At 45.0% G+C, this 26,821-nt stretch overlaps 1 protein-coding gene across 1 annotated transcript in view; it reads right to left on the reverse strand.

The window, feature by feature from the left end:
• MIOX (myo-inositol oxygenase) overlaps window positions 1-21,489 on the reverse strand; it is a 53,715-nt gene extending 32,226 nt beyond the window's left edge. The window contains exons 1-3 of the mRNA XM_077473407.1: window positions 21,350-21,489; window positions 7,158-7,220; window positions 4,703-4,783 (exon numbers count right to left, since the gene is read on the reverse strand). Coding sequence (XP_077329533.1) covers window positions 4,703-4,783; window positions 7,158-7,220; window positions 21,350-21,439 — 234 coding nt within the window. The 5' untranslated portion in view covers window positions 21,440-21,489. The remainder of the gene's footprint in view (window positions 1-4,702; window positions 4,784-7,157; window positions 7,221-21,349) is intronic.
• Between the last annotated feature and the right edge of the window lie 5,332 nt (window positions 21,490-26,821).

Here is a 26,821-nt window from a genome sequence, read left to right on the forward strand (position 1 = left end):
TGGCAAAAGGTTGAAAAGTTCAAGGGGGCCGAATACTTTCGCAAGGCACTGTATACTGTGTATTTACTGTGTGTGTGTGTGTGTGTATATATATATATATATATATATATATATATATATAGCCAATTCGCGGCCCCTTGGGGCCTAATGGTAACATCCAAAGTTAGGGACAGCTGACATCCTTCGTAGAGTGGGTTATAAGGCATTGTGGGTGTAATGCAAGGTAGATTGATGGGTGCCAGACACTTCTTGAATGCAAAGAGATTTATTGTCTCCTAAACAGAACTGTGGGAGAGATGGTTAGGGCCAGGACACCCTTTAGTAGATGCAATATTAATTGGCAGACTCCAAGACTTCTATAGGCAGACAGCCATGCAGGGAAAAGCATCCAGCTGGACACCACATCTGCATGAGTAGGACTGCTGTCTTCTATGGCAACAATCTCTAACAACGGTTGCAATGAACTCCTTTACTTCTTCTACAATCTCCTATTGTAGAACTTCACTCAGCTGAGCTCCCAGTCTTTTTACTAGACTAACAGATCCACTCGCCACTGGATCTCCTGAGCTCTTCCAATCTTCTCACTCAGTATCTTCCTCAAGTGTCACCCCCTCTTTCTTTCTGGGTCTCTAGCTTGGCACTCACAGATACTCCTCAAGCATCACTCCACTGGCCTTCTTTGTCCCTGGCTTGGCACACAATAATGCTCTGCAAGCATCATCTCCACTGGCTGGGTCCCTGGCTTGCCACTTGCTGAAGTTTTGCCAATTCTTCACCATCTTTGGCTTGTGAGAATACTGCTCAGGTACTTGCTTTACCTACACACAGTGGTCTCTGGTAGCAAGTTGGATGGTCCCTTAGTGGCAACAGCTTCCCCTCTACCTCCAACCACAGCTGGTTCTCCGGCCGGCAGAACCAATACTTCTGGTTGGAATACAAGTCCCAACCCTATGCTGCTCTATTGCTTCTGGATAGGTCCTCAGACAGCCTAGTAGCCAGATGTCCCGGGTATAGGTCCAAGGCTTATGGCTTAGTAACCCAGGGTATTACAACAGACGTCCACCAGACAGCCGTCCAGGTGGCAAAGAACCCCCGTAACTTTACCCCACCCAAATGAATGGGTTCTCAGCAGGTCAAGGGATCCAAGAAAATCCTTGTCCATTGGCTGAGACACCCCATTCATTCCTAGTCTGTACTTGCAATGCTTTTGTCTTGTCTATTGTCACCAGGTACCCAGCCACCTAGCGACAGAAGAGAGAAGTGCAGCTTTTCAGAGTTAGGGCAAAATCAATTGACCTCTTGACAATTAGCCATATATATATATATATATATATATATATATATATATATATATATATATATATACAGTATCTCACAAAAGTGAGTACACCCCCCACATTTTTGTAAATATTTTATTATATCTTTTCATGTGACAACACTGACAATATGACACTTTGCTGCAATGTAAAGTGGTGAGTGTACAGCGTAACAGTGTAAATTTGCTGTCCCCTCAAAATAACTCAACACACAGCCATTAATGTCTAAACCGCTGGCAACAAAATTGAGTACACACCTAAGTGAAAATGTCCAAATTTGGCCCAATTGGGCTATTTTCCCTCCTCAGTGTCATGTGACTCATTAGTGTTACAAGGTCTCAGGTGTGAATGGAAAGCAGGTGTGTTAAATTTGGTGTTATCGCTCTCACACTCTCATACTGCTCACTAGAAGTTCAACATGGCACCTCATGGCAAAGAACTCACTGAGGATCTGAAAAAAAGAATTGTTGCTTTACATAAAGATGGCCTAGGCTATAAGAAGTTTGCCAAGACCCTGACACTAAGCTGCAGCATGGTGGCCAAGACCATACAGTGGTTTGACAGGACAGGTTGCACCAAAGAAAATGAGTGCACGTGCTCAGCATCTGTCTTTGAGAAATAGACGTATGAGTGCTGCCAGCATTGCTGCCGAAGTTGAAGCGGTGGGGGGGTCAGCCTGTCAGTGCTCAGACCATACGCCACACTCTGCATCAAATTGATCTGCATTGCTGTCTTCCCAGAAGGAAGCCTCTTCTAAAGATGATGCACAAGAAAGCATGCAAACAGTTTGCTGAAGACAAGCAGACTAAGGACATGGATTACTGGAACCATGTCCTGGGGTCTGATGAGACCACGTTAAACTTATTTCATTCAGATGGTGTCAAGCATGTGTGGCAGCAACCAGGTGAATACAAAGACAAGAGTGTCTTGCCTACAGTCAAGCATGGTGGTTTGAGTGTCATGGTCTGGGGCTGCATGAGTGCTGCTGGCACCAGGGAGCTACAATGTATTGAGGGAACCATGAATGCCAACATGCACTGTGACATAGTGAAGCAGAGCATAATCCCCTCCCTTCGGAGACTGGCCACAGGGCAGTATTCCAACATGATAACAACCCCAAACACACCTCCAAGATGGCCACTGCCTTGCTAAAGAAGCTGATGGTAAAGGTGATGGACTGGCCAAGCATGTCTCCAGACCTAAACCCTATTGAGCATCTGTGGGGCATCCTCAAATGGAAGGTGGAGGAGAGCAACATCCACCAGATGTCATTATGGAGGAGTGGAAGAGGACTCCAGTGGCAACCTGTGAAGCTCTGGTGAACGCCATGCCCAAAAGGGTTAAGGCAGTGCTGGAAAATAATGGTGGCCACACAAAATATAGACACTTTGGGCCCAATTTAAACTTGTTCACTTAGGGGTGTACTCACTTTTGTTGCCAGCGGTTTAGACATTAATGGCTTTGTGTTGAGTTACTTTGAGGGGACAGCAAATTTACTCTGTTATACAAGCTGTACACTCACTACTTTACATTGTAGCAAAGTGTCATTTCTTCAGTTTTGTCACATGAAAAGATCTAAGAAAATATTTACAAAAATGTAAGGGGTGTACTCACTTTATATATACACACACACTATATTCACAGTACATAAGCACATTCACACATACAGTGTCTTGCGAAAGTATTTGGCCCTCTTGAACTTTTCAACCTTTTGCCACATTTCAGGCTTCAAACATAAAGATATAAAATTTTTATTTTTTGTGAAGAATTACCAACAAGTGGGACACAATTGTGAAGTGGAACAAAATCTATTGGATTTTTGAAACTTTTTTAACTAATAAATAAATGAAAAGTGGGGCGTGCAAAATTATTCGGCCCCCTTGCGTTAATACTTTGTAGAGCCACCTTTTGCTGCGATTACAGCTGCAAGTCGCTTGGGGTATGTCTCTATCAGTTTTGCACATCGAGAGACTGAAATTCTTGCCCATTCTTCCTTGCAAAACAGCTCGAGCTCAGTGAGGTTGGATGGAGAGCGTTTGTGAACAGCAGTTTTTAGCTCTTTCCACAGATTCTCGATTGGATTCAGGTCTGGACTTTGACTTGGCCATTCTAACACCTGGATACGTTTATTTGTGAACCATTCCTTTGTAGATTTTGCTGTATGTTTGGGATCATTGTCTTGTTGGAAGATAAATCTCCGTCCCAGTTTCAGGTCTTTTGCAGACTCCAACAGGTTTTCATCCAGAATGGTCCTGTATTTGGCTGCATCCATCTTCCCCTCAATTTTAACCATCTTCCCTGTCCCTGCTGAAGAAAAGCAGGCCCAAACCATGATGCTGCCACCACCATGTTTGACAGTGGGGATGGTGTGTTGAGGGTGATGAGCTGTGTTGCTTTTACGCCAAACATATTGTTTTGCATTGTGGGCAAAAAGTTTGATTTTGGTTTCATCTGACCAGAGCACCTTCTTCCACATGTTTGGTGTGTCTCCCAGGTGGCTTGTGGCAAACTTTAGACAAGACTTTTTATGGATATCTTTGAGAAATACCTTTCTTCTTGCCACTCTTCCATAAAGGCCAGATTTGTGCAGTGTACGACTGATTGTTGTCCTATGGACAGACTCTCCCACCTCAGCTGTAGTTCTCTGCAGTTCATCCAGAGTGATCATGGGCCTCTTGGCTGCATCTCTGATCAGTCTTCTCCTTGTCTGAGCTGAAAGTTTAGAAGGACGGCCAGGTCTTGGTAGATTTGCAGTGGTCTGATACTCCTTCCATTTCAAAATGATCGCTTACACAGTGCTCCTTGGGATGTTTAAAGCTTGGGAAATCTTTTTGTATCCAAATCCGGCTTTAAACTTCTCCACAACAGTATTACGGACCTGCCTGGTGTGTTCCTTGGTCTTCATGATGCACTCTGCACTTTCAACAAAACCCTGAGACTGTCACAGAGCAGGTGCATTTATACAGAGACTTGATTACACACAGGTGGATTCTATTTATCACCATCAGTCATTTAGGACAGCATTGGATCATTCAGAGATCCTCGCTGAATTTCTGGAGTGAGTTTGCTGCACTGAAAGTAAAGGGGCCGAATAATTTTGCACGCACCACTTTTCAGTTTTTTATTTGCTAAAAAAGTTTAAAATATCCAATAGATTTCGTTCCACTTCACAATTGTGTCCCACTTGTTGGTGATTCTTCACAAAAAATTAAAATGTTATATCTTTATGTTTGAAGCCTGAAATGTGGCAAAAGGTTGAAAAGTTCAAGGGGGCCGAATACTTTCGCAAGGCACTGTAGTTGGCTACTAAATGTACCATTTTTACTTTGTATATTTATACATCATCACCAGAAATAATAATAATATCTGCTTTAGTCTTTGCTCACCTTTTCTTTTACAAAATCCACCGTTTGGTATGTGTGCATAAGTGTGTAGGTCATTTTTACTCTGTCCACAAGGGGGCCATCCTAGAACAAGTTAAGAGATAAAGTTACATAAAAAGCTTTAAATAAAACATCCATAATGATCACCTTTTTAATGGTTGCTTCTTGCCTCAAATTATTGCTCAAAGTAACAGTATCCCTAGTAAAACAGTAGAAAAAATAACCCCCCAGGGTTTCTACTACTGCTTCACTACTGAGCTGTAGTGCATTCACCTTAAAGCAAAACAAAACTGTATTGGAGCACCACAAACTAAAAAGGCCATTTAATATATTTTTTAATATTCAAAGCAAACTCACCCATCCATCCATGTTTTATTTTGTTGAGAAATCACGTAGAAAGCCAACCCCCGGCAATTTTTAGCCATTGCATCTTGAGAAAGGGCAGATGATTTATGTAGCATTTACATCTTGGAATCCATCTTCCCTTAGCTCAAGTATGCAGGCAGATGTGTGTGCTTAGCTGAGAAAGCCCCCACCTCCACTCCCTTCCTCTATGAAGATTCCTGGGATGTATGATATCATTTTGGCCTAGGCCAGAAACCAGGAAGCAAGTGAAGAGTTGTAAAAAATAAATAAAAAAGTATAAAACAAAGAAATATAGTTCACCTTCCTATCTATCTACTAATGCATTGCTAGTAGAGTAATACTGGGTTTGCACCGCATTGCTGTGCAGATCACATGGGATGTCTGTGCGATGCAAATGTAGCCATTCAAAATGTATGGCTGAAATTGCTTCGCATTTGCATCAAAATGATGCAGGGCCCTTTTTTTGGTCGGCACTGGAATCCGATTGCAATGGTGTTCACACCCATGCAATCCGATTCCTTCACTATTTCTATTTCACAATTTCACAATTCGCAGTGCAATCTGTGAACTGATCTGGGGGGTGTCATGAACGCTACATTGACACCCGCAGCGGTTTGCATCTGTCTGTGTGAACTGCCGGGTGTTCAGGTGCGATGCGGGAACCCGCACAGGAATCTTGCTGGTTCCCGCATCGCCCAAGTGTGAACCCAGTCTAAGGATTAAAAATAGTTATAGTTGATTGCTTTAAAGCAGTGGCAATCACATGTAATGTAAAGTAGCCCATCCCTGTGTAGAAAAGTAGTCTGGCTCCCTCTTTAAAGTGGTTATAAACCCTTACAGACCACATTAACCTACAGGTAAGCCTAGATTAAGGCTTACCTGTAGGTGCTTGAAATATCTCCTAGATCGTAGGGTGATTTCTTCTGTGCATGCGCCGGAGTTAGAAAGGGCACGCTGTGCCGTTTCTAACTCGGGTCATGCCGTGACTGGAGGCTCCTGCGCGCATGCATAGGACTGATATCACGTGGCTCCGGCCAGTCACAGAGCCGGAGTTCGTGGCTCCGGGAAGGAAGAAGGGTGAAGAATGGACGCTCGCTGCTAGGGAAGAAGATGGGGACATTGCGGGCTTCTCCTGCAGGTAAGTGTCACATTATGCTTTACCTTTGCAGGGAAACAAAGAGGAAGTAAAACCCATCAGGGTTTACTTCCTATTAAATAGTAATTTTTCCTGTACTATGGACATAGGTGTCTGCAGCCTATTGCATTAGGGTGTGCACCTCAAAGCTCAAACACATATGCGTGTGTGCATGTGTATATACAGCAGGGATATGCAATTAGTGGACCTCCAGCTGTTGCAGAACTACAAGTCCCATGAGGCATAGCAAGACTGACAGCCACAAGCATGACACCCAGAGGCAGAGGCATGATGGGACTTGTAGTTTTGCAACAGCTGGAGGTCCACTAATTGCATATTCCTGATATACAGTATATACTGGTGGTGTCAGTAGAACAGGGATTGGTTTCAGTATGGCAGTAGATGTTGTCAGTAGGGCAGAGATTGATGTCAGTATGGCAGTGGATGGTGTCAGTAGTTTTTATTTGTATTATTTTATTTATTTATTTATTTCAATAATTTTCATTTTTTGTACAATTTATTTAGGAGCTCCGTTAGGGGGCTTTGGTGATATATCAGGGGTTTAAAGAAGGGGAATCTGTGCACACAGGATGAATAGGGTGTGCCCATGCACACCCCGTGCGCACGCCTATGGCTATGGACAGTATTTGTCCTGGGATACCCAACAAATGAAACCCCATGCACAAATAATTCTTATTCCTATTATATGGGATCTATAAAGTAATCATAGTTTGCCCAATGCTTTACAAATTTGTATTTGGTCAGGATGCTTCTACAGTGGTACCCAGTGGGCTGATCCTGACAACCTGGCACCCTAGGTATCTTCCAAATATAACACACCATTATTCCCATGGGCCCCAGATCGGCAGTGCAGGCAAACACATGACTGAATGCTGTATATATTTTATGCATTACTAGGGGCACTTTTTTTGTTCTATTCCATTGTGATGTACTCACCATATAATTCCTGTAGTTGTGATGTTCTGGTTCTGGACGATAAGTGAGAGAAGGATCCTGCAACTAAGGAAATGGTACATAGTGAAAACGTTCATTTGCATTGTGTCTTCTCTTATTTACCACTGAAATGTGTGTAAGTTATTCAGTAGTCTGATTATTGTGTATTATGTAGATAAGGTTAAATAGATGGTAACTCGAAAGTCTACGTTTAAAAATAAAAAAACTATTTTGACAGCAATACTGCAACAACATACTGTGTACCTTGTGACTGATGAAGGCGAAAAACACCAACACTGCAAAATAACAATCTGGCGTATGTCCCTGTACATAGACTTTACTCATCACGCATGAAGTGTTCTCTGACAACTCTTAAACAGCGCTGCCCTGATACACCTGTTCCCACACAGAACTATGTGTATTTACACTTGCCAGGCACAAGGTTTAATAAACTCATATACACTTGGATCTTTCCCGTATCTTTGCAAAATACTCAAGTACATTGATAATCAGATTTATATGTAAATATATTGTATATGTGAGACTATGGGGTTGATTTACTAAAGGCAAATAGACTGTGCACTATGCAGTTGCTCCAGAGCTTAGTAAATGAGGGAGAGTTCTGTTGACTTCCATCATCCAATGCAAGCAAATTTTTATTTTATTTTTTCCTTGCAGGTGATTGGGTATTCTTTGTAAAGTGAAATTTTACCTCATTTACTAAGCTCAGGCGCAACGGCAATTTTCAAAGTGCACAATCCATATATCTTTAGTAAATCAACCCCTATGTATCTATAGCAATATGTACATATGTATAACTAGTGTACATATGAATGAAGCTTTCCTTGCATGAAAAACCTTGTTATTATCTAAGAAAAAAATCTCTGGGAAATATATTATTTTCCCGAAAGTGAAATTAGGCTAAAACTGTCAGTGCACATTAGACCTGGTGATCGGCAGGCTGGTGGGGGTCTTGGTAGAGATCACTAATACTCACTGGTTCAATCAATACATACTCTCTGGTTTTTCCCTCTATTAAACAATGTCTGCTCCTGGTAGCGGAGACCAATGGCTGTATGTGGCTATATCTCCTATATCTTATGATTGTGTCACCGTCGTAACCTTTTGCTGCATTTGCTATGCAACACAGTTTCTTACTGCTCAGGAATTGTCTGACTTTTTCAATAAAGCTTTCTACATGAAAATTTTCAGAGAACGGAAATAAGCATCCTGGGGAGAAACAAAACTTGCTGTATGTATATATATATATATATATATATATATATATATAGACACATACACCGCAAAAATATAGGGAACACTTTGAAAACACATCAGATCTCAATGAGGAAAATTATCATGCTGGATATCTAGAATGATATAGACTGGGTAATGTGTTAGGAACGAAAGGATACCACATTGTTTGATGGAAATGAAAATTATCAGCCTACAGAGGGCTGAATTCAAAGTCACCCTGAAAATCAAATTGAAAAAATGATACAGCAGGCTAGTCCATTTTGCTGAAATTTCATTACTCAAAATCATACTCATCAGTTTGTATGGTCCACATGTGCTTGTATGCATGCGTAACAACCTCAGGGCATGCTCCTAATGAGACGACAGATGGTGTCCTGGAGTTTTTCCTACCAGATCTGGACAAGGGCATCACTGAGCTCCTGAACAGACTGAGGTGCAACCTGACGGTGTCGGATGGATCGAAACATAATGTCCCAATGGTGTTATATATGATTGAGGTCAGGCGAGCATGGGGGCCATTCAATGGTATCAATTCCTTCATCCTCCAGGAACTGGCTGCATACTCTCACCACATGAGGTGTCATGCACCAGGAGCAACCTAAGACCCACTGCACCAGCGTAGGGTTTGACAATTGGTCCAAGGATTTCATCACCATACCTAATGGCAGTCAGGTTGCCATTGTCTAGCCTGTAGAGGTCTGTGCATCCTTCCATGGATATGCCTCCCCAGACCATCAATGACCCACCACCAAACTGGTTATGCTGAAAGATATTACAGGCAGCATAACATTCTTAATGGCTTCTCCAGACCCTTACACGTCTGTCACATGTGCTCAGGGTGAACCTGCTCTCACCTGTGAACAGCACAAGGCGCCAGTGGCAGACCTGCCAATTCCGGTGTTCAATGGCAAATGGCAAGCGAGCTCCATGGTGCTGGGCAGTGAGCAAAGGGCCCAGTAGAGGATGTCAGGCCCTCAGGCCGCCCTCATGAAGTCTGTTTATGATTGTTTGGTCAGAGACATTTAAACCAGTGGCCTGCTAGAGGTAATTTTGTAGGGCTCTGGCAGTGCTCATCCTATTCCTCCTTGCACAAAGGAGCAGATATCAGTCCTGCTGCCTGTCTCCTGGAATCTCCTCCATGCTATTGAGACTGTGCTAGGAGACACAGCAAACCTTCTGACAATGGCACGTATTGATGTGCCATTCTGGAGGAGTTAGACTGCCTGTGCAACCCCTATAGGGTCCAAGTATCGCCTCATGCTACCAGTAGTGACACTGACCCTAGCTAGCCCTATGCAAAACTAGTGAAAAACAGTCCGAAAAGATGAGTAGGGAAAAAAATGTCAGTGGCATTCACCTTTCCTCACCATTCCTGTTTTGAAGGTCATCTCATTGTTGTCCATCTAGTGCACCCGTTGTTAATTTCATTAACACCAAAGCAGCTGAAACAGATTAACAATCCCCTCTGCTGCTTAACTGACTAGATCAATATCCCAGGAATTTAATTGACTTGATGCTATACTCTAAAAAGTGTTCCTGTCATTTTTTTGAGCAGTGTATATATATATATATGTAGTGTAGTGGCCACAACCCTTTGCTGCACGGCCTTGAATTAATGGGCTTACTGGTTACCTTCTCCTGGCCTGCTCTTCTAGGGTTTCTCAATACCCAATGACTTGTACACTGACACATAAAGTCCTTTCAAAAGGTTTTATTTTGCAGCAGAACTTTCACAAACACAGTCTCTTTGGGAACAGAGGGCACGGGTGAAGAATTCAGGTACCTTGAACTGCAGGTTTAACAAAGTCTCTTTTTCCACCCAGAGAGTAGCCACCCGCAGCTGGGTACTTCAAGGCTGATTAGTCCTCTAACCAGAGGTCATGGCAGTCAGCACATTGACTCTAACTCAAACAGATAACTGAAGATGAATAGGAACCTTTTTCCATCTGTACCTGGAACGTTTTCTGCTTCCTTTGAGGTACTGGAAAAGTGTGGACTTGTCAATGTCCTTCCCAACTCAGTAACCAGGCACTTCTCAGGATGCCACTTGCCGGCCCTCCTCCGAAGAGTCCTCCCCCAGTTACTTGCACAAGCTGTGGTGCCCCTCCAAGCCGAAAGCACACCCGGACACTTTGAGTCCTCCTTCAGTTACAGGGCCTTGGACCAGCCGGTTCCGAGACTCGGGAACAGACGGATCCCTACCCAAGACCAGTCGGGTCTACCAGGGGCCACTGACAGGAACATGTTGTGGGATGTCAAACACCCCGTGAGCTGGACCCCTCAGGGGGCTACCCCGGTCCTGGAACCAGAACAGACCACACGGGTCTCTCGAACAACTCCGGAACTCCGAACACGTGACCCACACCTGTTTAAGTACCCTCTCCCAGACTCCTCAGCGGACCCGGCACTCCCGCTGATTGGCTCCAAGAGGGCTATATTCAAACATACAACCAGGCCTGGTTCTGGCCTGTCATGTGCACCTCACCGCTCACATGACCAGGCAGAACATCCATCATGGCCTGGCCAGACTGGTGTTAAGCCTTACCTACACAATTAACCCTCAGTACTGTACTGTTCTGAGGCAAAAACTAAATTTACAAGGCATATGACATTTGATCCCAAATGTCATCCATTACATATATATGTATGTATATATATATATATATATATATATATATATATATATATATATATATATATATACACACGGTGTCTTATTCATACCCCTTGACATTTTCCACATTTAGTCATGTTACAATGTAATAACATGAATTTATTTTATTGGGGTTTTATGTGATAGACCAACACAAAGTGGCACATAATTGTGAAAATGATAAATGATTTCCAAACTTTTTTACAAATAAATATGTGAAAAGTGTGGTGTGCATTTGTATTCAGGCCCCCTGAGTCAATACTTTGTAGAACCACCTTTCACCGCAATTACAGCTGAAATTCATTTTGGGTATGCCTCTACCAGATTTGCACATCTAGAGTGTGACATTTTTGCCCATTCTTCTTTGAAAAATAGCTCAAGCTCTGTCAAATTGGACGGAGAGGGACTGTGAATAGCAATTTTCAAGTCTTGCCACAGATTCTCAATTTGATTTAGACTGGGCCATTCTAACATGTAAAAATGCTTTGATCTAAACCATTCCATTGTAGCTCTGGCTGTATGTTTAGGATCGCTGTCCTGCTGGAAGGTGAACCTCCATCCCAGTCTCAAGTCTTTTGCAGACTCTAACAGGTTTTCTTCTAAGATTTGCCCTGTATTTGGCTCAGTCCATCTTCCCATTAACTCTGACCAGCTTCCCTGTCCCTGCTGAAGAAAAACATCCCCACAACATGATGCTGCCACCACCATTTTTCACGGTAAAGAGGGTGTGTTCAGGGTGATGTGCAGTGTAAGTTTTCCACCACAACTTGGGTTTTACTTTTAGGCTAAAAAGTTAAACTCATCTGACCAGAGCACATTCTTCCACATGTTTGCCGTGTCCCCACATGGCTTCTCGCAAACTGCAAACAATACTTCTTATGGCTTTCTTTCAACAATGGTTTTCTTCTTGCCACTCTTCCACAAAGTCCATATTTGTGGAGTGGATGACTTAATAGTTGTCACGTGGACAGATTCTTCCACCTGATCTGTGGATCTCTGCAGCTCCTCCAGAGGTACCATGGGTCTCTTGGCTGCTTCTCCCTGTTAGTTGAGGTGGACAGCAATGTCTTGGTAGGTTTGCAGTTGTGCCATACCCTTTTCTTTTTCAGATGATGGATTGAACAATGATCCATGAGATGTTCAAAGCTTGGGATATTTTTTTATAATCTAAACCTGCTTTAACCACTTGCTTACTGGGCACTTAAACCCCCCTCAGTCCCAGACCAATTTTCAGCTTTCAGCGCTGATGCACTTTGAGTGACAATTACGCGGTCATACAACACTATACCCAAATGAAATTTTTATCATTTTTTTCCAACAAATAGAGCTTTCTTTTGGTGGTATTTAGTTACAGCTCGGAGTTTTATTTTTTGCTAAACAAACAAAAAAAGATGCAAAAAAAAAAAAATCATGTTTTAATAGTTTGTTATAAAATTTTGCAAACGGGTCATTTTTCTCCTTCATTGAAGTGCGCTGATTAGGCGGCACTGATAGGCTGCATTGGTGGGCACTGATGGGCTGCATTGGTGGGCACTGATGGGCTGCATTGGTGGGCACTGATAGGCTGCACCGGTGGGCACTGATAGGCATAGTTAAGGCGGCACTAATAGGCACAGATAAGGCGGCACCGATGGGCACAGATAAGGCGGCACTGATGGGTAAAGATGGGCACAGATAAGATGGCACGGATGGGTGGCACGGATAAGTGGCACGGATGGGTGGCACGGATGGGCACTGATAGGTACCACAGATAGATGGGACTGATGGGCACTGATAGGTGGCACTGATAGGTGGCTCTGATAGGTGGCACTGCTGGGCACTGATGGGCGGCACTGCTGGGCACAGATGGGCAGCACTGCTGGGCACTGATGGGCGGCACTGGGGTGCAGCACCTTTGAGGCAGATTGGGTGGCACTGTGGGTGGCACTGTGGGTGGCACTGTGGGGTGGCACTGTGGGTGGCACTGTGGGTGGCACTGTGGGCACTATGGGCACTGACGGGGGGCACTGACGGGGGGCACTGACGGGGGGCACTTACTTTTGCTTTTATTTTACTTCAGGATGGCACTGCGGGAGGCAGGTGGGCACAGGCAGGTGGCAGGTGGTCCCTTGTATTGATGGCCGTGATTGGGACTGATGTCCCGATCACGGCCGCCGGTGATCGGCTTTTTTTTTCTCTCCTCGCGCTGTCAGCGCGAGGAGGAATAATAGCCGATTACCGGCTCCGTTCTATCACATGATCAGCTGTCATTGGCTGACAGCTGATCACGTGATAAGGGGTCGGGATCGACCCCTTACACGGATCGGTGATCAGGCGAGTCTCACGGACTCGCCGATCACAGAGCGCGCCGCGCGCGCCCCTCAGGGGGCGCGCAGGCCGCTCGTAACCGGGACGACGTCAATAGATGTAGTCCCGGAAATGTAGGTCCGCGCTAATGCCGTCATTTGGCAATAGCGCGGATCTGTAGTGGTTAATCTTCTCCACAACTTTAACCCTGACCTCTCTGGTGTGTTCCTTTGCCTTCATAATGCTGTTTGTTCACTAAGGTTCTCTAAAAAAAACTCTGAGGGCTTCACAGAACATCTGTATTTATTCTGAGATTAAATTACACACAGGTAGACTCTATTTACTAATTAGGTGACTTCTGAAGGCAATTAGAGACATACCCAAAATGACTTGCAGCTCTAATTGCAGTAAAAGGTGGTTCTACAAATTATTGACTCAAGGGGGCTGAATACAAACGCACGCCACACTTTTCAGATATTTATTTGTAAAAAAATTTAAAACCATTTATGATTTTCCTTCCACTTCACAATTACATGCCCCTTTGTGTTGGTCTATCACATAAAATCCCAATAAAATACATTTACGTTTTTGGTTGTAAGTAACATGACAAAACAATTAAAGGGGTATTAATACTTTTTCAAGGCACTGTATATACAGAATCTCACAAAAGTGAGTACACCCCTCACAATTTTGTAAATATTTTATTATATGTTTATATGTAACGACACTGAAGAAATTACACTTTGCTACAATGTAAAGTAGTGAGTGTACAGCTTGTATAACAGTGTCAATTTGCTGTCCCCTCAAAATAACTCAACACACAGCCATTAATGTCTAAACCACTGGCAACAAAATTGAGTACACCCCTAAGTAAAAATGTCCAAATTGGGCCCAAGGTGTCAATATTTTGTGTGGCCACCATTATTTTCCAGCACTGCCTTAAAGCGGGGTTCCACCCTAAAGTGGAACTTCCGCTGATCGGAACCCTCCCCCCCTCCGGTGTCACAATTGTCACCTTACAGGGGGGAGGGGGGTGGAGATACCTGTCAAAGACAGGTATTTACACCCACTTCCGGGCATAGACTCCCATGGGAGTCTATGTCATTTCCTGTCCTGATGCGCTGTCTGCTGGGACACACACGGGTCCCAGTGACAGCGCGGACAATTCCTATTGCGCTGCGCGACTCGCGCATGCGCAGTAGGGAACCGGGAAGTGAAGCCGATTTGCTTCACTTCCTGATTCCCTCACCTAGAATGGTGGCAGCAGCAGCTGAGAGCTGAGCGATCGATCGGCCTCGGCTGCCGGCATCGCTGGAACCCGGGAAAGGTGAGTGTCCATTTATTAAAAGTCAGCAGCTGTAGTATTTATAGCTGCTGGCTTTTAATATTTTTTTTTTAGGTGGAATCCCTCTTTAACTCTCTTGGGGATTAAGTTCACTGGAGCTTCACAGGTTGCCACTGGAGTCCTCTTCCACTCCTCCATTAAGACATCACGGAGCTGGTGGATGTTAGAGACCTTGCGCTCCTCCACCTTCCGTTTGAGAATGCCACACAGATGCTCAATAGGTTTTAGGTCTGGAGATCACCTCAGATCGGGTAATCAGCCAGCAAGCAGGATAAGGAGCCAGAAGGGATGTCAGCAAGCCAGTCTTTAAACAGAACCATGGGAGATGGTTTCTTGTGATGTGACCAAGGTGAAGGCAGAGGTGAAGTGAGCTGGATAGCTTTAAGTAGGCAGGTCAGACGAGCAAGATCAGAAACAGCTGGTAACTGTGGAGAGAGCTGAGAGCTGGCAATTAGCCGACAGCTGAGCAGCCAGCCCAGAGAAGGAAGGGCTAAGCCAGCCCTGACAATATGCCAGGAAGAAGTTGTGATGAGAAAACGCATCGGGATGTGGCTGTACGGCAACCAAAAGTGATATCAGACACAATTATGCCCCGTACACAGGATTGTACATTCCGACAACAAAATCCATCAGATTTTTTACGATGGATTTTGGGTCAAATTTGTCTTGCATACACACTGTCGCACAAAGTTGTCAGAAAATCCGATCGTTCTGAACGCAGTGACGTAAAACATGTACAACGGGCCAGTAGCCAATAGCTTTCATCTTGTAATTTATTCTGAGCATGCATAGCACTTTGTCCGTCGGAATTGTCTACACACGATCGGAAATTTAAACAATCGGATTTTGTTGCCAGAAAATTTTTGTTCCAGCTCTCAAACTTTGTGTGTCGGAAAAGTCTGATGGAGCACACACACGATTGGATTTTCCGACAACACGATCTGATCGCACCGTGTGTACAGAGCTTTACTGGAAGTGATGCTCTGGCGATTACAATTTCAGTGTGGGTGAGATATCGCTACATACACGCTGGGTCCGCTGTGACCATGCTTTGACAGTCTCATGCTACTGCAGTGGATTCATTATATATGTAATTTTATCTGACTAAGCTTTTGTACACGCGGTCAGAGATTCCAACGGAATGTGTCCGTTTTGACTGATATTCCGACTGTGTGTGGTCTACATCGGACTGTTTCCGTCGGAGTATGCGACGGACCAAGTTTTCCAACTTGTTGGTAAAATTTTCCTACAAAATGCTCCGGTCGGACATACTCCGATCATGTGTAGAGAATTCCGGTCGGAGAAAGTGCCACACATGCTCAGATCAAATTCCTACACCAAAGCTGTTGGCTACTAGCATGAACGTAGTCCTGTCGTAACGAAATAACGTCATCACGTCGTATTTTCCGACAACTTTGCCCGACCGTGTGTATACAAGTTTTGGACAAATTCCGTCAGACAAAATCCGATGGACAAAATCCGACGGATTTGGTTGTTGGAATCTCCGACCGTGTGTACAAGGGCTTAGTATGAGTATGTCCGACCGGAGCATTTTGTAGGAAAAGGGGCCGGGACCACAGGAGCGCGTGTAGGGAGCGTGCAAAGGGGAGGCCGTCCTGTGATGGCCTCCCGGAAATCCAGGTCCACGCTGTGGCCGTCATTCGGCTATAGCTCGGACGGCAAGTGGTTAAAGAATATGTTACCCCAACATATTAGATTTCTGATGTGTGCATTTTGTACCACGTCCTTGTGGTAAAAAGTTTTCCGCTCTCATTGCATTGCTTCCTCTGTGTAAAATTCCTGATGATCATGTCAACACCCCTGATTTCGTACTTCAAACTGACAATGCTAGGCATAGAAGCACATCCATCCCAATGTGGTCAGGTTTCTGGCTGTGCCGGGATAACAGCCTGCCTGTCCTCCAATGGCCAAGACTTGTGCTGACATGCCCCTCATGCACCGCCATTCACTGGGAAGATCAGTGTATTGCCCTTTCTCTGCCCCCTTCCCCATCAACACCCACACACACGTTCACATACAGTATCTCACAAAAGTGAGTACATCCCTCACATTTTTGTAAATATTTTATTATATCTTTTCATGTGACAACACTGAAGAATTAACACTTTTGCTACAATGTAAAGTAGTAAGAGTACAGTTTGTATAACAGTGTAAATTTTCTGTTCCCTCAAAATAACTCAACACACATCCATTAATGTCAAAACCGCTGGCAACAAAAGTGAGTACACCCCTAAGTGAAATGCCCAAATTGGGCCCAAAGTGTCAATATTTTGTGTAGCCACCATTATTTTACAGCACTGCCTTAACCCTCTTGGGCATGGCGTTCACCAGAGCTTCACAGGTTGCCACTGGAGTCCTCTTCCACTCCTCCACGATGACATCACAGAGCTAGTGGATGTTAGATACCTTGGGCTCCTCCACCTTCCATTTGAGGATGCCCCACAGACGGTCAATAGGGTTTAGGTCTGGAGACATGCTTGGCCAGTCAATCACCTTTACCCCCAGCTTCTTAAGCAGGCAGTGGTCATTTTGGAAGTGTGTTTGGGGTCGTTATCATGTTGGAATACTGCCCTGTGGCCCAGTCTCTGAAGGGAGGGGATCATGCTCTGCTTCAGTATCTCACATTGCATGTCACAGGCAAGACACAATTGTCTTTGTACTCCTCACCTGGTTGCTGCCGCACACGCTTGACCCCATCTGAACCAAATAAGTTTATCTTTATTATTATTATACATGATTTAGCGCCAACAGTTTACCCAGCGCTTTACAATGTATAGGGGGACAACACAATTACAGTACAGTTCAATAAAAAAGGTACAGGAGGGTCCTGCTCCTAGAGCTTACATTCTAAAGGGAGGGTGTGGTACAAAAGGTAAATGCTGCAGAGAATGATTTGATGGGGTTGTTATCTTGGTCTCATCAAACCACAGGACATGGTTCCAGTAATCCATGTCCTTAGTCTGCTTGTCTCCAGCAAACTGTTTGCAGGCTTTCTTGTGCATCATCTTTAGAAGAGGCTTCCTTCTGGAATGACAGCCATGCAGACCAGTTTGATGCAGTGTGCAGCGTATGGTCTGAGCACTGAAAGGCTGACCCCCCCTCCACCCCTTCAACCTCTGCAGCAATGCTGGCAGTACTCATACATCTATTTCCTAAAGATAACCGCTGGATATGACACTGAGCACGTGCACTCACCTACTTTGGTCGACCATGGCTAGGTCTGTTCTGAGTGGAACCTATCCTGTTAAACCACTACATGGTCTTGGCTACTGTGCTGCAGCTCAGTTTCAAGGTCTTGCCAATCTTCTTATGGCCTAGGCCAACTTTATGTAGAGCAACAATTCTTTTATTCAGATCATTAGAGAGTTCTTTGCCATTAGGTGCCATTTTGAACTTCCAGTGACCAGAATGAGAGATTCAGAGTGATCACATCAAATTTAACACACCTGCTCCCCATTCACACGTGGGACCAATTTGGACATTTTTACTTAGGGATGTACTCACGTTTGTTGCCAGCAGTTTAGACATTAATGGTTGTGTGGGAGTGTGAGTTATTTTGAGTGGACAGCAAATTGACACTGTTATACAAGCTGTACCCTCACTACTTTGCATTGTAGTAAAGTGTAATTTCTTCAGTGTTGTCACATGACAAGATATAATAAAATATTTACAAAAATGTGAGGGGTGTGATCACTTTTGTGAGATACTGTATACATTAATCCCTAAACCCATAATCCTAATGCAAATATTTTATTTGCACTGAAAAGCCTTTGCACAAAAGCATAGCTATATTATCATAGTTAATAAAGAAAAGAGAAGTTAAAAGAGAAGCCTTGGCTGTACTTCTCCTGTGGATCACAGATGTGCAGATCAATTGGCACTCCTGTGACTCCTTTTCAGCAGGATGTGGGCTGACGCCCTCTGTCGGCTGGTCTCACAGAGCCGGTCCAGCCTGTGGAAAGATCACGACCATATGGTCATTATCCACCCACATGCCTGGACCAGCAGCCAGCTCAGCCTCTCAGCAAGCTGCTGAGACATTGAACCAGCTGCTCTCGCCCCCTCCACAGCCCAGCGCTGCAGTGAGTGCTGGGGATAGAGCAGAAAGACAGTCCCCACATCTCTGCTTAGGAAGCCCTGAGAAATGAGCGATCAGCTGTGTTTGATCACTTGGTTCTCAACCTTAGAGCCGGCAGGGGACTGATGCTGCATCCATCTAGGTAGATATGATTAAAAAAAACAAAAACATATTTTTCTCTTAACAAATTGACAGCAACATATAATATGCAAAAAATATGAGCTGGAAACACGGTTTCCACCTACTCTTAGACAAAACACTTTGCAAGAGTCACGTCCATGTACTACGATTGTCTATCCTTCATATTCGCCTCACTATACCTGAGTGAGACGAGATAAAAACTGGTTTTGTGTTTCTCCCATTCAGCTTTAATGTCTCTCTCTGAGGGTACTTATAACAGGATAGTTAGAAAAACATGTTAAATAGATCATCTCAGTGTAAATAATCTTATTGTAGCGCAACCCCTGCGGGAATCACTGGTTATTATGGGTCCTCTGCGCCTGTCCAACCCTGGGTGAGGCTTTAACCTCACTGACACCACCAGTATAGTTTACTGGAAACTTTAATGAGCACAAAGTATTAGACTTACAACTCTATGAAAGAATAACAGAATTTATTGACAAGTTAGAGTCAAGCTGCATTAAACACAATAATGAGTACACAAACAGCTTCACAAAGTCCCTTGCAATGTTTTTAAACCCCAGCATACTATGACTCAAATAGCATCAATGATAGCTCTCCTCATGGGATGAATTTGTACAAGTGACCACATAAGTATCAACAGAGATGAGGCTATGTCACTTGAGATCTCTCCTGACAAGGGACTAGGTATAGGCCTGTGAGTATTAATTGAAAGTCAAACACAAATCTGCCCATAGGATGAAGTTATCTGTCTATAGCCCTTAATGTGTATTCTCTGCTGGCTAGGTTGCGGCCCTTGAAGACATGGGCATGCAGATATTGGATATGTCTATGGTTTGAGTGGTGATATTTGGATACAGTTGAAAAGTGTGTACAGTTTTTCAGTGGGATGAAAAGAAGAGGTGAATTGGCCACGTTGTGCCAAATTCAGCAGCAGCAGCAGTTAGAGCAATGGTACATGGGAAACTTATATGCATCTTGCAAGTGGAGACTAACAACAATGTAGGTGATTCAGCTTAACTGTGGATCTGCAACCCGCTCGCCACTCTCTCTCTCTCTCTCTCTCTCTCTCTCTCAATTCCTCCTTTCAATTGGCTGAAGCATTGGAGGGGCACCCCTTTATTTGTTGAACATTAGCTGTGGTGGGAAGAATGACATATTTTGGCAGTTCACCTCCGTGGATCCACCAGCAGGCCCGAACAGCAGCAGCCTGGATCACAGTCTAGCTTTCCAGAACAGGCACCGGAACAGCCAATGGAACATCAAAGCCTAGCTCAGGCCAGCCTCCTGGGTCAAGGTACATCAGTGTTCAGCATATAAGTAACTTGCCTGCTCCCTCCATTCCCAGCAAGGCACAGCATCTCCTCCTCTGCAGCCACTCTCTGGTTGGCTCTCTCCCCAACTGCCCCTCTCTTTTCCAGACTTTTCTATCACTCCTCCTGCTCTCAGGTATCCCTGGGTACAGTCATTGATTACCCAGTATTGGCAATGACTCTGATCTCCATCAATACTACATCTCCCAAAGTGCAATAGTCTAAAGTCAATTTCAACAAAAGTATACTTGCTGCTGCCACCACCTTGTGGATGAAAAGAAGTCTTGCATAACCAGTAACATTGCTTCCTGTTATAGCAATTCAAATTATTTTTTTAATTGTGAAGGCTAGAAACCTTGTCAACGTTTTTACTGCTGCCTGTGTCTGTTGTAGATTTTCCATAACTTTCCACCTGTGAGGGGAAAACTCTCAGACAAACCCCGGATAGTAGTAAAACCAAACAAGGGTTCTGATTCTTTCCCACTCTGTCCAGCACTAAGAAAAAAAACTTTAACTGGGCATACACTAATTAAACTAGTGGTTTCACCTTTCATGCTGCAGCCTGTTGATTGGACAGTGAAGGAGCAGAAACATACTGCTAAGATTGTTATTGGCTATTAACACAGCCCCCCAGTCAGATTGCAGCTCTCAGGGGATAGCAGAAGGCTAGTATCAATACTCAGGTAATTGTTAGGTCAAAAAAAATTGCTAATCAACTACTTAAGATTCCAATGCATCTCAGCGTTTTAGAATAATATACCACCATGGTAATGGATCCCATCATCTATCCCAAGACTACATTGCATGCATGCAGTCTCTTCAACAAAGTTTATGCAGAAAGTAGTTGAAAAGGTATTTAGAAACCATTACACAGGTCTTAGGTTACAATACAGCCCATATTACCAGAGCATATGTTCTCTCAAGGCTCCTCTTGCTTATAATGTACATACACATTTTGATACATTATAACTTGTCACTGATGACTTTAAGGTTTAGTACTGCTTTACAATTTGTACAAGACAACTGAAGTAAAATACATTTCTCAGCTACTACACATATAGATAATACACACCTTACCCTGCAGGTTTAAGGTACACTCACCAGATGAAGAGCCTTCATTTTCACAGGTTTTCTGTTGGGGAGAGGAGATCCAGGAAAAGACTGGAGGTACACAGTGAAAGGAAATTGCATGAAATGGACCTAATTTATGTGTACTATGTAACTGTGGTACTGGCCAAGAATAAGTGACCATTTAACCAGAGAACAGTGATTGGGGAGATTCTGCTGAGTCTTCCTTGCCAGTTGGAGCACTGATTAACCCTTTGTGAGATAGGTCCTCATAATTTATCAACTGGTAGCATTCTCCACTAGTGTCATGAGCGTGTAAATGTAAAGGTCTGATTTTAATACTAATATTAATAACACTATTAGTGTTAAAAGAAGCAAAGTTTTTTTTCATTCCAAGAAATTAAAATTGCTTACAAAATTTATTTTGAGATGTAAATGTTGGTACAAAGTAGTTAAAGTAACAGAGCCAGCCAGCATTTCAGGGACTACTTCTGGTTCCTGCTGGGCGGTAGGGATGAGCCGAACACCCCCCGGTTCGGTTCGCAGCAGAACTTTCGAACGGACCCCAAAATCGTACGAACTTTAGAACCCCATTGAAGTCTATGGGACTCGAACGTTCGAAATTAAAAGTGCTAATTTTAACGGCTAATATGCAAGATACTGTCCTAAAAAGGGTTTGGGGACCTGGCTCCTGCCCCAGGGGACATGGGTCAATGCCTAAAATGTTTTTAAAAATGTCCGTTTTGGCGGGAGCACTGATTTTAATGACGATTAAAGTGAAAAAAAAAAGTGAAATATTCCTTTAAATATGGTGCCTGGGGTGTGTCTGTAGTATGCCTGTGAAGTGCCACGTGTTTCCCGTGTTTAGAACAGTCCCTGCACAAAATGACATTAAACGGAAATAACATCATTTAAAACTGCTTGCGGTTTTAATGTTATATCTGGTTCCTGCAATATGGTTGAAAATCATTGAGAAAAATGGCATGGGTAGCCCTCCCTGCCCATTACCAGCCCCTTTGGGTCTTGTACGCATATTAAGGGGAACCCAATACCCATATTAAAAAAAGGAAATGCGTGTGGCCCCCAGGCCCTATATACTCAGAACAGCAGTATACAGGCGGTGCAAACAAGACAGGGACTGTGTAGGTTTGTTGTGTTAAGTTGAATCTGTTTGTAATTTTCAACTGGTACATTTTTAAAGTGTAGCTCCAGTCAAAAAAAACTATTTTTAAGCTTTTTGGAAAACATAGGGAAGGGTTATCACCCCTGTATAATTTGTTTTGTCGTACATCTTTTTTCATCTCACTTGCTGTTGTCTCCTTCCGTTTGCAAGTAGGAGATGTTTGTAAGTTGGATGTTTGAAAGTAGGGGCCTTCCCTATATGCTCTGCAGAAATGGCGGAACAAGGTGTTGGTTTTGCCACAACATTGTAAGCCCTGAAAGTGACTCTTGGTGGGCGCTGGAGCGCCCTGCTGTGAACGATTATATCAAGAATTGTAATTACATGCCATTGTTGAACAGTGGTAGAAAAATTGACCTTTGGTGGTTGTGGTGCTGGTGCCACAACACTATAAGTCCTCACAGTTACTCTGGGTGGGCACAGGAACGGGCCCTCCTGTGAAATATTATATCAAGAATTGTAATTACATGTCTGTTAAACAGGGGCAGAAAAATTGGGCTTTAGGCACTGGTGCTGGTGCCACGACACTGCAACCTCTCCCATATACTCTAGTTTTATTGCAGGAATTAGCCCTGCTGCAAAGCATTGCATCAAAAATTGTAATTAAACGCCCCTGTTAAACAGGGGCAGAAAAATTGAGCCTTAGGCACTGGTGCTGGTGCCACCACACTGCAACCTCTTCCATATACTCTTGTTTTATTGCAGGAATTAGCCCTGCTGCAAAGCATTGCATCAAAAATTGTACTTAAACGCCCCTGTTAAACAGGGGCAGAAAAATTGGGCCTTAGGCACTGGTGCTGGTGCCACCATACTGCAACCTCTCCCATATACTCTATTTTTATTGTAGGAATTAGCCCTGCTGCAAAGCATTGCATCAAAAATTGTAATTAAACGCCCCTGTTAAACAGGGGTAGAAAAATTGGGCCTTAGGCACTGGTGCTGGTGCCACGACACTGCAACCTCTCCCATATACTCTATTTTTATTGCAGGAATTAGCCCTGCTGCAAAGCATTGCATCAAAAATTGTAATTAAACACCCCTGTTAAACAGGGGCAGAAAAATTGGGCCTTAGGCACTGGTGCTGGTGCCACGACACTGCAACCTCTCCCATATACTCTATTTTTATTGCAGGAATTAGCCCTGCTGCAAAGCATTGCATCAAAAATTGTAATTAAACACCCCTGTTAAACAGGGGCAGAAAAATTGGGCTAATGGCATCACCCAGAACCAGAAATGTTCTTCCAACATATCAGCGGAGGAGGAAGAGGATAGACAATCAACATAACAGGACAGTCACTCAGCATCAGCATAGGCAGTCTTGAAGGGATGAGATATTTCAAAAAAAATTATTCGGTTACATCAGCTTCAGGTGCTTGGTAGCTGTGGGTGATCCAAGACTGATTCATCTTGATGAAGGTCAGTCGATCAACTGATTCGGTGGACAGGCGCACCCTGTGATCGGTAACAAAGCCACCAGCAGCACTGAAGGTGCGTTCCGAAAGAAGGCTGGATGCAGGACAGGCCAGTAGCTCAATTGCACACTGTGCAAGCTCTGGCCAGTGATCCATCCTCAAGACCCAGTAAGCCAGAGGATTTTCGGTGGGAAAGGTGTCCAAGTCTGACCTTGCCCCTAGGTATTCCTGCACCATGTAAATCATACACTGGCGATGGTTGCTGGAACCGATCATACCTTGGGGCTGTGGACTAAAAAATTGTCTGAAAGCATCAGTCAGACGGCCACCTTCTCCATCGCTCCTTCTGACCGATGCCTCAGCAACACGTTGTCCAGGACCAGGAGTTTGTAACCTCCCAGTCTCTGGGAACGCGTTGCACAGACCTTTCTGCAAGGCCTCCCGGAGATGTCTCATCCTCTGCTCCCTCTGCGATGGCAAGATAAGGTCGGCAACCTTACCCTTGTACCGTGGATCAAGGAGAGTGGCCAGCCAGTAATGGTCCCTCTCCTTGATCCGAAGAATACGAGGATCCTTCCGCAGGCTTTGCAGGATCAGGGAGGCCATGCAGCGTAGGTTAGCTGAGGCATTCGGTCCGGAGTCCTCTGGGTCACTAAGGACAACATGATCCGCAGCTACCTCCTCCCAGCCACGTACAAGTCCACGTGTTTCTGGGGACTGTAAATCATCCCTACAAGACTGCTGCTGCTGATGCTGAGTGCCAGCCTCCACCTCCATGCTGACACAATCATCCTCCTCCTCCTCATCCTCTTCCTGTGTGATGGGTGGCAAAGCAGGAACACTGTCTGGATAAAGGGGGTTTTGAGAGGCAAGGAAGTCCTCCTCTTCCTGCCTCTGTTCTGCCTCAAGTGCCCTGTCCATTATTCCACGCAGCGTATGCTCCAAGAGGTGGACAAGAGGTACAGTGTCTCTGATGCATGCACTGTCACTGTTCACCATCCTTGTGGCCTCCTCAAACGGTGACAGGACAGTGCATGCACCCCTGATCATGCCCCACTAGCGTGGTGAGAAAAAACCAAGCTCCCCTGACCCTGTCCTGGTGCCGTAGTCACACAGGTACTCATTGATGGCCCTCTGCTGCGTGTGCAGCCGCTGCAGCATGGCCAACTTTGAGTTCCACCTGGTGGGCATGTCACATATAAGGCGGTTCTTGGACAGGTTCAACTCCATTTGGAGCTCAGCCAGCCGAGCACAGGCATTAAATGATCGGCAGAAATTAACACAGACTTTCCTGGCCTGCTTCAGGACATCCTATAAGCCCGGGTACCTGCCCAAGAACCGCTGCACCACCAGGTTAAGGACGTGAGCTACACAGGGCACATGGGTCAGTTGTCCCTGTCGGAGGGCGGAGAGGAGGTTGGTGCCATTGTCGCAAACCACCATTCCTGGCTTAAGCTGGCATGGCGTCAACCACTTCTCGGCCTGCCCCTGCAGAGCTGACAAAACATCCGCCCCAGTGTGGCTCCTGTCCCCCAAACAAACCAGTGCAAGCACGGCATGGCATTGTTTTGCCTGCGTACTTGCGTAGCCCCTGGAACGCCTACGGAGCACCGCTGGTTCTGAGGACAGAGCACTGGAAGAGGCCATGGAGGAAGAAGAGGAGGGGGTGGAGGAGAGAGGTGTGTCACAACCAATAGTAGCATTTTGGAGGTGTGGTGGCGGAACAACCTCCAACACTACTGCACCTTGTCCTGCATCCTTCCCAGCTGCCAGAAGAGTGACCCAATGAGCCGTGAAAGACAGGTAACGTCCCTGTCCAGGCCTGCTGGACCATGAGTCAGCGGTAATATGCACCTTACCGCTGACCGCCCTGTACAGCGAGGCAAGGACATTGCCTTCCACATGCCGGTAGAGAGCCGTAATCGCCTTCCGTGAGAAAAAGTGGCGTTTGGGGACCTGCCACTGAGGAACCGCACATTGTACAAACTCATGGAAGGGGGCCAAGTCTACCAACTGAAAAGGCAGCAGTTGAAGTGCTAGCAATTTAGCCAAGTTAGCATTCAACCGCTGGGCATGTGGATGGCTGGGAGAGAACTTCTTTTGCCGGTCCAGCAGCTGGGGCAGGGACATTTGCCTGCTATAATCGGACGTGGGTGTACTGCTAGCAGAGTGCCCGGAAGCACTTGGCTGTGACACACCTAATTCTACACCTTCATTCCTCTCAGAGCAGGTTTCAGAGAGGACTGAAGGTCTAGTGGGGTTGGAGATGCCAGCTGATGAGGAGCAAGGAGAGGTCCGCTTTGTTCTTTGGTGTGGGTCTTTGAGGTACGCTTGCCAACGAGCTGCATGGCAGGTCAACATATGTCTGGTCAAGCATGTGGTGCCCAAGCGGCTGATGTTTTGGCCACGCGAGATACGCTTGAGACATATGTTACAAATAGCAGCGGTGCGATCTGATGCACTCGTCTCAAAAAAGTCCCACACCAAAGAACTTTTAGAATAACGCGCAGAGGTAGCGCCCTACACAGGCGGAGCTCTGCGGTGTGATTCATTTGGTGTGCTGCCCCTAAGCTGGCCCCTGGAGGGCATCCTGCCTCGTTGGACATGTGCCTCCTCCTCCTCCTCCTCCTCTCTCCTACCAGGCACCCACGTGGAGTCAGTGCCCTCATCATCCCCTCCCTCTTCATCGCTGTAGCAAACCTGGCAATATGCTGCAGCTTGTGGAACATGACTGCCAGATTGCTGTCCTTCTTGAGCATCCCCTCTCTCTGCATTCACGCTACTGCCTTCCTCTAGCTGAGTGTCATCATCAGAGGCTACAAAACACTGGGCATCCTCCTGGAGCATGTACCCAACACTGTGCTCAAAGAGTTCAGCAGACTCCTCAGGAGGACGTGGTGGGTCTAGGGAAGG

Source organism: Lithobates pipiens, unplaced genomic scaffold (genome assembly GCF_037356315.1).
Source record: "Lithobates pipiens isolate NorthernLeopardFrog02 unplaced genomic scaffold, aLitPip1_a1.2 Scaffold_8, whole genome shotgun sequence".
Classification (NCBI taxonomy): Eukaryota; Metazoa; Chordata; class Amphibia; order Anura; family Ranidae; genus Lithobates; species Lithobates pipiens.